Source organism: Vidua macroura, chromosome 7 (assembly GCF_024509145.1).
Source record: "Vidua macroura isolate BioBank_ID:100142 chromosome 7, ASM2450914v1, whole genome shotgun sequence".
NCBI lineage: Eukaryota > Metazoa > Chordata > Aves > Passeriformes > Viduidae > Vidua > Vidua macroura.
The window spans coordinates 31,573,050-31,588,775 of NC_071577.1; the positions used below are offsets into that span (position 1 = coordinate 31,573,050).

General features: G+C 39.4%; 1 protein-coding gene across 1 annotated transcript; it reads right to left on the bottom strand.

The window, feature by feature from the left end:
- Positions 1-60: 60 nt before the first annotated feature.
- On the bottom strand, positions 61-15,627 carry LMLN (leishmanolysin like peptidase). Its single transcript, XM_053982234.1, has 17 exons — positions 15,457-15,627; positions 15,058-15,155; positions 14,931-14,961; positions 14,369-14,451; positions 13,835-13,952; positions 12,812-12,990; positions 12,083-12,188; positions 11,748-11,842; positions 10,868-10,985; positions 9,974-10,081; positions 9,183-9,259; positions 8,519-8,629; positions 7,672-7,804; positions 6,911-7,070; positions 6,014-6,144; positions 4,847-5,057; positions 61-4,260 (listed from the first exon to the last, which is right to left on the bottom strand). The coding sequence occupies exons 1-17, from the start codon at positions 15,619-15,621 to the stop codon at positions 4,166-4,168; spliced, it is 2,019 nt and encodes a 672-aa protein (XP_053838209.1). The 5' UTR covers positions 15,622-15,627; the 3' UTR covers positions 61-4,165.
- Between the last annotated feature and the right edge of the window lie 99 nt (positions 15,628-15,726).

A 15,726-nucleotide genomic window follows, 5' to 3' on the forward strand; every position in this document is an offset into this window, starting at 1 on the left:
TTATTGCTCTTACTCTTGCAGTTAATCATCATCGACTCTCAAAAAAAAGGACAAGAAGAATTAATATTCTACAGATATTTTATTGAAGAACAGTTTTTTCTTCTGCTGCATGACATACCTTTTTTAAACAGTAAAATAAGGATTTTTTGACTGCATAAATAACACAAATTAGCCCTTATATCTCAGTCCAGCCAAAATCTGTGTAAAATAGTTAGTTCTATATTTACATTCTGTACCAAAATAGGAAACACATGTTCAAGGTCAGCCAGTTCTCTCAAAACAGTTGTTTTATCTCCAAGGTAAGCTTCACATTAAAAAGGCAACATTTGCACTTTGGAAGCCTGGTAGCGTAAGATCACATCATTCAGTGCACAAACAGCCCCAAATCCTGCAGAGCAGTACATACATGCAAGCAGGCACCCACACATCCAGACAAGCTAAAAACAGGGGTTCAGTCTTGCAGGGAAAAACAGCTTGAGCTGCTCAGCTGGCTGAAAGTCAGTCCTTGGAAATCTGGGGAAGGAAGGATGTACACCTCCCTGTCTACTGAATATCATCAAGCAGAAAGATTTGCAGACAGGAAGATTTAAGAACTGGCCTCATAAGGGATTGTGGTGTCTGCTCTCAGACATCAGTCTCCCCAGTTTATTAGAGCTCAGCAAAAAGGACGAGCTGCGTTGGACTGACAGTCAATTAGTGGGGGATATAATTCTCTTTCAGTAATTAACCTACATCAAGGGCCGTGACTGTATCCCAAGACCTCTACTCATTTCAGAAGGAATGAATTGCTGCTTTTCCATGTGATTTTACTTGCTGCATTCTCCAAAAACTATCCTTCCTCCTTATAATTGCAACACTAGAAAAAATATGTTCCTAAAATATGACTTGCTTCAACTTCTAATTGAAATTATTTGAACTACTGGGACCAAAAAAAAGACTGCAAGATTAATTTACATCCCTAAGCAAACATGGAATATTTTTAAAAAAATATAAAGTTAAAACTGTGGACACTATACACTGAAAATATTTCTGTTACAAATGAGCAAACTCATGCATCTCAGCACAACTTCCAGGGCTCCTGCTGCCCAGTCTTCTCTGGTGGAAACACAAAGGCTTAAATGGGCTGTATTCCCAAATTTTCACACTTAAGAGATGCAATAGGAAGGCCTGGTCACATGTGGTCAGGACACCTAACACAGCAAACTTTGCATTTATTTAAAAGAATTCTGAATTTTATGACAGAAACTACAATTAAGGCTACATAACTGATCTGCTTAAGCTACAATTTCAGCTGTGTTCTATACTCAAAAATGGCTTATGCTTCCTACTGTAGTAATTTTGCTCTTAAAAACCTGAGACATGTTTTTACTTAATTCATGTTAAGATCTGGAAGTTCACAGCAGGCTAAAAGCTGAATGCAAAGACAAACAGAACTGAGGTAGTCAGCTTTACTCAAATATTCTATGACAGCTACCAGTCCATTGCCAGTTTAAGTTGACACATTTCCTGGCAGTTCCCACAAGGCTACAGCTGCTAGCAGCTGCTAACCCACTGGTGGGATAGAAGATGTTGCATTTTTCTGACTAAAGTACCTTCCACGCCCAACCCCCCAAAGTCACGTCCAGTTCTGCAGTTCACAGGCAGCTGAAGGGCTGCACGACAAAGAAATTACGACTGAAATCTCAGATTATTAAGGCAGTAGCAGTTTTACTTCACTGGATTCACTGATGCAGCTGCTTAGCAGGTACTGGTGAACCTGACCACAAGAGCTCCAACAGGCCAATGGATTTTTCCCATTCAATACAAAGCACTACATCCCCTTTCTTTACTTAATGCATACAATTCAGAAGTAGGTAAGCATCACCTTCCCAACCCATCTTTCAGTTAATTCTCAGGAAGAGAGATTAAAAGAAGAAAAGCCCTCAAGATAAACAACTGTGTAGAAGATAAAAATATTCAATTAAATATGACAAATCTCACACTTAGACAGACAGGAGACCAACATATCAAATACTGAGCACAATAAATTAACACCAGTTAAAAAGTTTAACAGTTATAAAGTTAACCAGAAAGTTCAGACAGTGCAAACATTTCACAGTAAGAAAAAATAACCAGTAATTTCTTTTCAAGTATCAAAAGCATTGTTGTTGAGTGATACCATTTCAACTGTATTATTGCACAACAGACAAAAAAATACAAATATCAACCTCTGGGACCTAAGATGTATTCTCAAACCTTTATGTTTTCCAGCTATCAGTTTACATTGACTGTTTTGTGGATATATTAAAATCATTAATGTTCACTTACCAATCTGAGTGTTTAATAATTCAGTTTGTACAATTTTAAAGCATTTGAGTCCTGACTTGTATTGCTTCTCTGAGACACTGATTTAAGGCTAGCCTAGGCCTTGTGTAATTCACAGCAAGTTTAACCTGCAGTTAAGAAGGAGAACTGGCCCAGTGCAAGGTGCTCTCAACTGTGATGTCTTTAGACAGTTTAATGTAGCACCTTACTTGCCTCAGCAGTGTCATAAGTTTCCTTAAATAATAAAAAAAGCCAAAAAACAAAATCAAGTCCAGTAGGCACAAAGAATTTCTTACAATCATGATGGAAGTCCTATTATTGCAGTATAATTGTAGCTAAGTTTTACTTCATCTCCCTACCTTCCATTTACGAAAGGGATCCAGTCACTGACAATTATAATACCACAGAACATTTAAGAAGCAGAGCAACATCATCTTTCTCCCTATATCTGCATTTTTTAGTGCAATGGGCATGTCTGCTCCCTTAAATTTAACACTTTTTCAGGAGTGAAAACTGTCCTAAAAGGACAGACAGTGGATTGAACCACAAAGAGTTTCTTTACCTCTGAACAGGATTATTTGTTACACATTATAGTTAGAATAAATAGAAACATCCTTACAAGGGTCCTATACAGCAGCTGTCCTTACCTTGACAGATTTTACTCATTTCCTCCCTCTTGTATGTTTTGTCATCAAGTGATTAATTGTGTAGCAAGGTGTGCCCTCATGTGGCTCAAACCATCTGATTCTCAGCTTACTACAAATACTCAAATAATACATAGTATTTACATGTCCAAAAAGAGTAGAGGGAAGAAAAAAAAAGAAAACAGATTAGGCTTCCCTTACACATTCAATATAGTTTTTGGTCTAGAGACATCAGCATGATCCTGTAAGATGATAGCTGCCATTTCTACTGGTTTGCTCTTCAACAAGAAGTGAGAACATCTGCAGTAACATTCATACTAGTTTTAAAACAATAATGCCATTATTTGAGAAACAAGCCAACAAAATAAAAAATCATCAAAATCCTATCCCAAATTTACAGTCTGAGTATCAGTACTGAAATGCATTTGCCTAGCAAACTCTAGAGGATATTCAAATGTGATGCATTAAATTTCACAGTAGAACTGGCACACGCTAAATGAAAATGGGATTTCTAGACAGTTGTACTGGTTACCAGTCTGAAATTCCATTTTGTGCATCTAGGAAGATGTAATTAACCCCAAGAATTAGCTGCTTTACCTAGTATGAATTTTGAGGGGGCTCAAAGCTGCAGAATACAGTTGTGGAGGTGTCTGCCAACCACTGGTTTATCCAATTACATTCTTTCCTCCCCCATAAATAGTAAGAATTAACAAAACAAATTACCAGCCTCTTTAGGCCTTGGTTATCAGCAGTGATGACAACTGATTTTTACATGGCTTTTGACTAAACCACTGAGGTATATTTCCAGTTTGAGTATGCTTTGCTACCAATCACACAACAGACATAACAAAAAAAAAAAAAAAAAACAACAGCCCTCAGTTCTATTACAGAAGAGTTCTCATTTCAAATCTTGACTGAGCTGCCAGGTAGTTTAACACAGTTGGCAAAGTGGATCTTGTTACTACATCAAAAAAAACCATAGGCTGCAATTCAGGAAAATACTGGCACTTATTGAGATGACAAGGTAAATTTTCCTCCCCTCAAAACTCTGCCTGTTTTCATTAGCACCTCCCTGACTACTGTGTGCAGCAATACTTGCCAGGGGAGATGAGGTTCAGCAGGAGAGAGCTGCCTGCTGAGACAGAACCCCTGTGCTCCACAGTAAAGAGTGCAGCAGGATGGGTATTATCTCAGAACTTCTTGCCTCAAGCTCAAGTCTATGCACAGAGAAACAATCCTGTTAGCAGAGGAACTAAGTTGGCCACCAGCAGCCAAAGGGTTACAACCAGGCTGGATGAGCAGGAGCATAAGTCTAAAATTAAAAAAAAAAATTAAAAAAATTATAAATTTCACATTTAAAGACAAGATAAAATAACAAAGAGAACACTAAAAACCACTAAAGAGTTAAAACAAACTTCTTGACAAAGCATTAACTGGTATTTAGTGAAATCAGCTTTTTGCCTTCCTCAAAAAGAAAACTGACTCTGATCTTTCTGCATTACAACATGAACATTATCAATAGGAAGTTATACAAGAGAGAACTTTCCACCAAGGTGATAATTTTTAAGATTATAATAACAATATGGCCTTCAAAACACAGGTCAGATTTCCTGATAAATTCCCAGGCTAAAGCTAGATTTCTGAGATGATGATTACCAGGACACACAAAACGAAGGCGTTATGTTTCAGACACATTTCTCCTGTGTTAGTCACTATTCTGCACGACTGCACAGCAAAACACAGGGCACCTTTGCTATTTTCCTTTATCTCCTACACCTGGGATCTTAAAATAGCCATAGCCTCCCTTTCCTCTTCCTGACAGTCAGAGCTGACACAAAGCTTTGACGTTTTCAGATATTCAATACTGAAGTTTCACTTCAGCAAAAAAGGCAACCTACCAATGGGTGCAGCTCTTGTTAAGTTAGAAGCTGGAGGATCCCTCTCTGGGGGACAGGAGTCACAGAAATCTGAACAGGCTGGGCAAATCAGATTGCCAACGTGTATCCAGCCATTCATCTGAATGCTCACAGTCAACACCTGGCCCGAGCGGCTGCACAAGTACGCAGTGTCTTTGACCCACACATGCAGCCCTTGTGGAGAACAAGAAACCTTAAAATAAAAGAGTAAGAGTCAAGTCTCTATTGTGACTGGTTACAGCATATGTTGCAGTTGAGACAGCCATGATACACACAGTATCATCATCCAATTTCAGAAAGCTTCAACCCATACAGAGTAACACCAGACCACTTCAGAAGGCTGCAGTCAACTGCCCTTCTTGTTCTTTAGCCCAACCTTTTATACCCCTCATGTTCATGCATTGCACCTGGGTGCCCTCTGTTCCCTTTGGTGGTTGGTCAGTGCACCTGGGCACTCCATGGCTCATTGCTGTCAGTGCTGCTCACTGCTTCTCACAACTCTGCCCATTGGGGATGAGGCTGGACCACAGCCCCACTCCCAATTACCACAAACTGTGCACCTACAGTGATTTATCAGAAGCACAGATTAACTGCAAGCATTTTAATGCAATCTGAGCAACTACAAGACTCAGGAATGCTTCAATGCACTGACTATACTCTTTTTGTGCAATTATGCAGATCATCAGCTGAGAATGAGTAAAACTTGGCTTCTGCTAATGACTGCTTTTGCAGAGTTGTGCAGTTACTGAATGTGACACCCTTAGTGAGATAGTCCCAAAGAAAATGAGAAGTGACATGTGCACAGTGCTTTCCACCTCTGAAAAATCAGAACGACTAATTAATATTAAGCTTTAACAACAGAAGATTTCATGGAAGTACTCCTTCTTACCTGAGGATAAAGTGTCATGGGGTAAGACAAATGATGTCCCTAGTGAGACTGGAAGCCATCCCAGCAGTCACACACTTAACTATCTAAATTACAGGCTTACTGTTGGAAGATTGTTTTCCAAGTACGTTACACGATCTATAGATTACAATGTCCAGTGTGCAGGTGCAAAGTTCTAACAGTCACAACCTACATTTTAAGCCCGACTTTTCCCTTTAGGGCTATTAAAAAAGAAAACCCACCAAAACCCCAACAATACTTACTTGATAACATCCACTACCCCAGTCAGGGTAACTGAGTTTCCTCCTGCACTGTTCCATAACAAAAGCAGATTTCTGAATAAGACATACAGAGTTTGGTCCATATTTCTCTGCACCATAGTTTTTGGTAGGATCTAAGGTAGAAGGAATATACTGAATTACAAGTTAACCAGAGGAACAGAAAGCCCACATCAATATAAAAGGCTATCTAACCAATGTCTCCACATGCAATTCAAGGTTTACTTTTGGAATATTTCAAACACTGAACTATTATCAATTTGGAAATTATACCATCTTGAAAATAACATGGGAAGAAACACAAGATTTAAGAAACAAAAATATCAACTAACCACAAAAAAAAACCCAGAATGAGCAAGCACTTTCCATCAGAAAGTGGCTATGTTTGCCCTCAGGGAATGCCAGCTGTGATTGTTGGTTTGAGGGCAGAGGGTGTTCGTTTTTGAGACAACTGCAAAGACAGGTAATATCCTACAGCATTCTGGAGCTCTGCAATACTGAACATCCATGCACTACACTAGGAGACAAGCCCAGTTTCTGGTAACTCACAAAGACCCTGGCCTTGAACAAAAAACCTACAAAGGTGAAAAGTGCAATCATGTTTCAGAGACTCAATAAACAACCCTCTCCCCATCGCCATTCTTTGCCTTGTATTTGGGTCATTTGGGGTGTCTGTTCACTCCTTCTGCAATTCCTGCATTAGATACGTGTATACAATAGTTGTGCTATGCTTCTTACCACAGCACAGTGTTTACACAGCTGATGGTGTGAAACTTCATGAGTGAAAAAATTCACATGCAATTAGTTTGAATATGGAGCAAGTCCATTACAAATTAACAAATGCAATCTCTGCAATACCACCCTGAAGTCCTGAATACTGACCTGGCTGGTTTTCAATTATTCTACAGTCTGAACTGCGTTGAAATTCACCACTTAAATGCCAGCTGAATTCCTGACTAAAGGGACAATAGTCAGCAATTTCTACTGAGCCACCATAGTAAGGCAATTCTTCTGCTGGTACTCCATTAAGATTGTCAAAGTACTGCAAAACAAAATACAGTAGTGAAGCAGTTTGTGCAAAGGCAAGAGTACAGCCGGTTTTTAAATAGACCAAATCATTACAGCTGCAAGAACATCAGCTGTTACTACTCAGGAATACTATTAACAGCACCTTACAATACCCATGAACCAGATGAGCCAGAAGTATTTAAGAATACATAAATAATGCAGAGATTCATATCTGCATGTATCACACCCAGCTTCAGCCCCTGATTCCCCTCTTTGTAATAATTAATTATTTGGCATGTAAACAGAAGAGATTTCCTAGTGTGCAGTGACAAAGGGCAGAAGACTGGGGGACGAAATCCCTCAAACAAGACATTTTGGGGGATTTCTGTTACACAGCAACATTTCTATCTGGCATTTGGCTAGACAGCCAAGCAACATAATTTTCTTTTATTAAGATCACAAGGGGTTTTTATCAGTCTTCCAACTCCTTGTAATAAACTAGGTAGACATTTTTCACAGTATCTACTGTCATCTGATAGTTCAGAAGAAACAAAACTGAAACAAATACAATCATCAGGCTGCAAAGCTCGACAATAAAAACACTTAAGTTATTTGTAAAGTAGGATAGATTATACCTGATATTCCTGAGGTAACTGCTTTGGAAACTTCTGCAAGTTGCACACTGCTACTGCTCTTTGGTCCTGTCTGCAGGTTAAATGCAAAGGATTACTCCTCAAAGTGTCGCAGTATGGACTGATTAATTGCCTCCTCAAAAACAAAAAGCAAACAAACAAAACCAGAATAACAATCACATCAGATCAATTAAACTGCTTTACATAAGTAGCCTGTCAAGACTGTTTGCTCCCATTCTCCCCTAGACTCAGTCGATCACACAAAGAAGCACTGACTTCTCTGGAGGTCAGTTTTTTTGTCTGGTTTTGACCTTTCTGATTTAAAGAATATCAAGCCAGCAAACAAAGTTACAACGCATTCACCTATTTAGTTTTAATGACACTGCTTTGTAAACTTTAAAGAACAAAACATAAAAGCAAAACAGTGCCACTATGCATCTGTGTCCTAGAAATGTTTGAGGATTGTAAAGAACAAACAAGGTTGTAAGGAACAAACAAGGCAGGCTGTGTTTTGAAGACGCTATCTCCTTCAGTTGCTTTAAGTAAAGTCCAGTAATGCAAAATGACACAGGCAGCATTCACAATTAAAAGGGACAAAATAAGAAGGCAAACACTTCCAGAGTAAGTCCTACCTGTCCTCCCTAAAGTGCAGCCTTCTCATAGTGTAAATGCATTCTACACCCTGTTTGCCTCTGTATTTATTGTAATTGGGTGGGATGCAAGGTAGCATTCCTTTCTCATTTCTACTGACTTCCACCTCTTTTTACTGAGTTACATTTGAAGGACAAATGTAAACAAGCATCAGGATTTCCTCTTTATTTTAAATTTTTTTTTAAGACTGTATTCTTACTTTTGTCTCCTCTGGTCAATCCAGAATTTGCAGCTCTTCATTACAAAGTCACAGCCTTTATTGCGTCCCCAGTCTAATTTCTCTGCCATGCTGTAATTCGCTTTATACCATCTGTAAAGGTATTTTGACATGAGAATATAGTTACTTCAAAAATTACTGTTCTGATTAATAAAACAGCAGTTCAAAGAATTTCATATTATGGCTTAAGGTTTTCAAAGGGAAAAAGGGAAACTGCCTCCTTATGAAAAAGGGAAGCTGCATCCCCTTCTTCCTATAGGAAAACACATTATGATTTCACTATTTTTCAATGAAACCTTAGACAATTTCTATTTTCTATCTGCATGAAGAGCTAAAAAAAATAATCAATATGTATTGCATGCAATTGAAAGAAGACTTACAGTAAGACAAAAAGTAAATGCTACAAACAGCACTTTGGATTGCAGTGCCTGGCTTTTTAAGGCTAGATTAAAAATGGGTTTTGAAACACATGAAGAAAAAGTAACATACAAGGTATGACTCCTTATCTAATGTAAAGTTAATTATGCTGATAATCTACTCTGCTGCAGAGGGGTAAGTACAAGTGCATCAATTTGAAATAAAATCAAGTACAATGCAAACCAAACACAAATGAACCAAAACCCACCCTCCCATTCTTAATTCTTACCCTGTGTCTTCCATTAATGCTAAGGTGATCCTGGAAAAGACTCGGTTCTGAGTGTGGGATCCAGTCATTGCTTCATTCTGAAAGTTACCAGTTATGATTGATAAGCCACCCAAAATCATTATTGTAAGAAAATGCTTCTTAGGAAAAAGCATTTTATTTCTGTTCTCTTTTTACTATTGACAATCAAATCCCATACTCCTTCATAAAAAGACTGTCCTGAAGCATTTCCCTTCTTGTTTACATAAAACAATGACTAGACAATGTAACTCTGCCAAAAATACCACACAGGGCTAAGTTACAAATAAAAATTAGCTTAAATGTTAAGAGGGAAGTCAGTGTTTCCTTGGTCAGGCAGGGTTCTGGAGGAGCCACTGCAAAAGCTAAAGCCAGAGCACGTGAAAAAAGATGAAGTCAAGGTAATAAATAGAATGAAGTATTTAAGAGGCAGAGGGCAACAAAACTCAATTGACTCAAAGGAATACCCCCTTTGCCCCAAAATGGGAAGAAACCTTCCCAAAAGGATAAATGGCAAACAGGAGTAAGAGACATTTAGCTTTTCAGTAACACTTGATCTCATACTCTGACACTTAGCAAGAAGGCCAAAAGACAGATGTATCTAGAAATTGGACGTTTAAATATTTAAGTATCAAGTACTGTTTGTGATGCATTTCAATGAGATTTGATACTCCTGCATTTTCAAGGCTCCAGTAGGTACCACAATAAACCTAAAAATCAAGGCACAAGGAGCAGACATTTCCACGTTCCCTTCCATTCCTACTATCAGCACAAACCTCCAACAATCTCTTCTCCCAGTGATTGAGCTCAGTACCCATGCCACCTTGATTTTCAAGCTCCATTCCCTCTAGAATTGGACAATTAAAATGTTTTCGGGCTTCTTCCTAGAAAGAAAACATTTCAACACAACTCTCAAAATACTGAGATGGATATCCACATGCAGTCCTAGTGCTCTAGAATTACCTATTAAAAGTATTTCAGCATTTCTTTTTCTACACTTTTGTTTTCTACTCAGAGAGTGACTAAGCAAGCACCCCAACAGCAAGGCTTTCACACTATCTACTCATCTCCTTGAAATAAATGAGCAAAACCAGGGGCAATTAATCCATGTTTGCTCTATATACTGTCTTAGATTTAAAACAAAAAGATTACTTGTGGCCAAATACGATTAACACTATGACTTATTTCCAAATCCAATTTGTTAACACTTGAGCATATGTTCTGCTGGGGGCACAAAGAGAGAGTCTGAGGTGTAGGAAGCAAGAAAGATTTCCAAAAATTCTTGAGGAATTTCTATTTAAACATGATGAAATATTAATATTAAAGGAGCAGGTATCTTAAGTCTGTCGGAAAACATCTAAAGAGTAGGATTAAGGAATTTAATCCTTAAAAACAAAAGCAAAACATCAGTTTTGCTTAACCTTCCAGTCCCTTCATTTTCTCTTACTAAGTAAATGTATTTATTTCATACTGTCTGTCACCCATTCTCTACTTTACTTAAGCTACAGCCTCTCAATTACACAATGTTAATGGCACAGGCTTTGGGCCACATTTTCAGGGAAGGGTATTCAGTGTTAGACCATTACTTCTTCAAGGATAAGAAATACTTATGACTCAAGAATGTCCTGGCAACCTCGGCATACAAAGCTTGAAAGGTAATGCACACTTACGACTACCCGCGGTGTCACCAGAAGATGAACAGCATGGCGCAGCATTTTGCCACCACGTATGTCCCACAGCCTCACTGCTTTATGAACAACTTTATTGCTCCACTGATACAATCCTAGGCTGTAAGGAGAAGGTTTGGTTACAAATCCTTCCCACAAAAACGTGTTACTGTGCAAAGATCTATCCATAAGAAACAGAATCATGGATAATCTCTATACTCCCTCATGCTTTCTAAATTTAATAATTTTATTATGCAGCATTTCACCTTTTAAAGATGTGTTTATTGTACAAGGCAAAGTAAGATTAGTTATAAACTCAAGGCGCATTTTCTACAGTTACCAAAAATGTAAGAAATTAAATAAAACCCCTCAGTATTGCTATTGTAAAAAGAAGCTTTCTACCTTTCCATCTCCTAGAAGAAGATCTACAATACCAACTAAAAAAAGAAAAAAAGAATGCAAATTGCTCATTCTGCAGCAAATCGGAAAATTCACATAGCAATTTACACACATTGTCCATTCTGCAAAACTATAAATTTGTTAATGATCTGCACTGACATTAGACAGCATGGATAACTGTAAGGCGTAAGGCTTAACTTCCAGCCTTCTGATGAATGAAATCCTGTCTTAGTTTATAGTATATGTGGATAATCTAAGTGCTTAATGGCAATGTAACAATAAGGATTATAATAATTCTATATAATATAATTCTATATAAATAAAGAAAGACTAGAAAGTCACCACACACCACTGTTTGAACATTATAAAGGAAAGTCACTCTAATAATGGAATGAACTTGGATTTTTAGCAGGCAAGAATACATCCGAAAAAAGCAACATGAAAACATCTTTCAGTGGGAGTACCAAGAGGTCCAAAAAAGTACCTTTCATTAAAAGGAGGAAGTCCATCTGCATATCTTGGTGTCAAAGGTTTTCCATCATCATCGCGATAAAATGCAAACAGTCCAGCAGAGAAACCCTTCAAGTCAAAAAACAAGCACATGGAAACCTTTGGTAAGACTTTCATATACAAACACCATGAAAGAGTCCCCACACCCACCAGAGACACACTGGAAGTACAACACTCCAAGGCAATTAACACAAACTGAAATATACAAAGCAAGAGCATTCCTCCCCCAAACATCTTCTCTTGGCAACAAGCTGGAGGCATGTGAGCAAGCAGGCAACCATTTCAGGGCAACATTTTATCAACCCTTACCAGTGCATGGATTATCTCATGTTTCACTGTAGACAACATGCCAACAAATTCCTGAGCTTGCGTTGAAATCATGTTTGGACACAAGTTAGCATATCCTGCTATTGGCCTGGAAGACGGTTTTAAAGTTAAATAGTGTTTGGTAAAATACTACAAAATTAAAATCATTATTCACTTGAAGCAGCAGAAGATTTAAAGAAGATACAGACTAACGTAAAAATATGTCCCTCACAGTAATTTATAAATATCTGTTAACACCACAGTGACGAGTTTACTGTTGTGCTGGGGAGGGGTGGGATGGAGTCAATCAATCTCTATATTCAGTATTCTGCACAGGTGTCAGTGACAATAGTGCAAGGGACCTGAATTTTAGGTAAGATCCTAGGAGGTACAAAGACTGTGACAGTGACTACAACTGAAATGGAAACAAAATATAAGTAGGAACTTGCATTCTTTAAGTTTGTGAAATCATGACATTCACCTTAAGAGAAACAGGATCTTGAGAAAAAGTTTAGGTATTAACAGTGGAGGATCAGCTTTGAGTCCTGTACCTCAACTCTGCAAGTTAAGCACTATTTGATGAGTTTGTGATTCTACATAAATGCAGTGCTTGCCCATGATGGCGCCTACTTTGTTATACAACAAAGGCAAACAGTCAAATTCCACATCTGAACAATCAAAAAACTTGGAAGTTTAATTAAAAAGAGAGTTTGCAACAGAGGGAATACTTGCCTGTCCATTTCAGCTTCCAGTTGGCAGTAGGCTGCATACGCAATGATATTTTCATGGCCACACCTGTCAGTAGTGAGAGCACTAACGTAGAGCACGAAGTCAGCATCTCGAACCCCTTCCTGCTCGGGTGAGCCCGTGGGCCTGCGGTGCCAGTCACTGTCATTGTACACCCTGCATTGCTTTACAGTGTTCAAAGGGAACTATTAAAATACTTCACTTATGCAAATTCAATTAGCTTGAAGCCAACAATAAATCCTGCTGTAAGACAGCAGAAGATAAGAAAACACCCTGTGAAGAACAGCAAACAAAACCAGAGCCAGCAAATAACTTTCAAATGACTAGCTCTTATGATTTATTAGACAAAAGGAAGGTGGCCACTTTAAAAAAACAAACAAAAAAAGCCTGTCAAGCTTCTCAGAATTAGCACCCTGTATTTCTTATAAATGAAAAAAAAAAAAAAATCTTGGCCCATAAAACCAGTATACATAAGTAGCAATAGCATTTCTCATGTAATCTATGTTTTTAATTATACACTTGAAACTTCCAAGTTAAAGAAAGAAAACCAGAAATCTACTGATCACATACTGTATTTGAATCAAGAAAACAAGTCTGAAGCATTTCTTGCACCATGCTCCTGAGTCAGTGGATAACCTCTTCAAACAAGGTCTTCAAAATTCAAGTATTAACTTTGTGAAATTCCAACTCATTGACCAAGTTGAAGAACGAAGTGACTAATGGCAATTTAACAAGCTCCAAATCTCATCCTCTCAGTACATCATCTCATCTCTCAGGGCATTAGAACACAGGCTCAGAAGACAGTAACCAGTTCCAGTTTTTTTATTTGAGTTTGGATTCAGCAACATAAACTACAGAAACTCACACTCATTTAAGTTTTTCTATTCTTTCATTCAGACTTAGTGATCTCCAGCAAACACAAGAGAAAGTTACCTGTTCACTTTTTCATTAATTACCATAAACAGTAATATTTCAAAGATTAAGAAACACTTGGACAGCTGAGCTTACCTGGAGGTGTTTCTCTGGAACTATAACCGGCCCACACCTTGTATGGTCTGCACAGGCTTTTTGGCAATATCTGTGAGGGTCAGCTTTCCTCCTTAAATACTGGTTTGTCACACATTGCCTTCAATGAAACGTGACACAGTCAACGCTTTTATTATTAAAGGAGAACTAGAGAATAGTCTTACAGCACTCTGTTGGTACTTGACATAATGTTCACAGTGAAAATTGTTAATTGCCTTACCAGAGAAGACATAATGCTTCCAGCTGTTAATGGAGCATCCACAGGCTCAAAGAGATTAGAACCAGCTTCATAAATGGGGGTACACATAAAAGAGAACTGGCAGCATGTATAGCTTCTTTGAATATCTCTGATACAACAAATCTTGCTCATGGAAGATTGGCACTGCCACTGGATCAGATGGGTCACTGATCTGATTCAGCGGGGCATTTCTGACACTCTAATCTTCTCTTAAAGGCTATGCAGCACAGCATTAAATATCAAATATAGCAAGTGATTTTCATCAGACTTTCACACACCTGCTTAGCAATATAGCACCAGCAGATTTGCGCACTTGAAATGTCTTCTCCAAATAAGATATAGCTTGTGGGAAGAGTTTGTTCTGAAAAGGACAAAAATCAAGAGTCACCCAGTAACAGTGCAGACACACCTCATCCCAAAGGCATTAACTACCAAGTTACATGAAACTTGCTAGATACTGTGGTATAGCACAATAGGAGAAAACCTGACTCTCTAAGAAGTTCAATTATTATGAACATATTTAGGAAATACTTTGTTTCAGTATTCCCATATGTTGGTATTGGAATCAGAAAATGGGAAGGAAACCAGTATTAATTAGAATGTACTTCAAAGAGGCTTTGAAAAACACATTCCTCACTGATACTTTTGAGATATAGCAAACACCATGCAGCAGAACTCTGGAATTATTTATTATGGAGGTATAATCTATACACAATGCTTTGGTTTCCTGGACTAGAGGAATACTAAATTGCTGGCATTTGAGGTTTTAGTTAAACCGGCCTTAAACTTAATTTCATCTATATTACATACAAACAAAAAGAGGAAGCAAATATAACATACCTTTATAAGGTGTCTTTTCTCAGGCAGCAAACTATATTTTAAAAACAAAACAAACGAGCTTTAGTTCACAAGGTTTCCATTCTCAGCCATAGGAAAAAAAAAAAATCTGCCACACCATTATACTCACTCCTCAACGCTTCTGTCATATACAATCTTAATCCTTAGCTGTTGATCCACGTTTCTCTTCGAGACGTGATTTTCCTTTAGAGGAACTTGATAGACGACCTGGCAGGGAGAGGCCCGGGGCGCTGGGTGAGGCAGCTCACCCGGACTGACACAGCAGCCCGCGGCCCGGGCCCTCGGCTCCTTCTCGCCCGGGCCAGCCCCTTCCAGCCCTTCCCTCGCCGCAATGGGATGCTCCGCGCCCGCCCGCCGCCGTTAGCACCCACAGCCGGGGCGGCGGGGCCAGACCCGGCACAGCCCGGCCCGGAAAAACCGAGAAGGGACGGATCCAACAGCGGGAACGGCCAACAAGGGAGCCTCTCAACACCCCTCGCAGCCGCCTGAAGACCCCCGGCCACCCCACCTGGTCGCCGCTGGGTACGCGATGGTCACAGGAGGATGAGGCGGAGGTGGAGGGAGGCAGCGGCAGGAGCGGCAGGAGCAGCAGGAGCCCGGCGGTGAAGGCGGCGAGCGGCGGGCGGCAGCAGCGGGCGGGCCAGGTGCGCCCGCCGCCCGGCTCGGCGGCCATCTTGGAGTGCCCGTCCGCCGCGTCGCCATGGAGGCAGCGCCGGGGGAGCGGCCTCCGCCAATGGGCGGGCGGAATGCGCGGGGCTAGAGCAGGACGAGCTTCTGA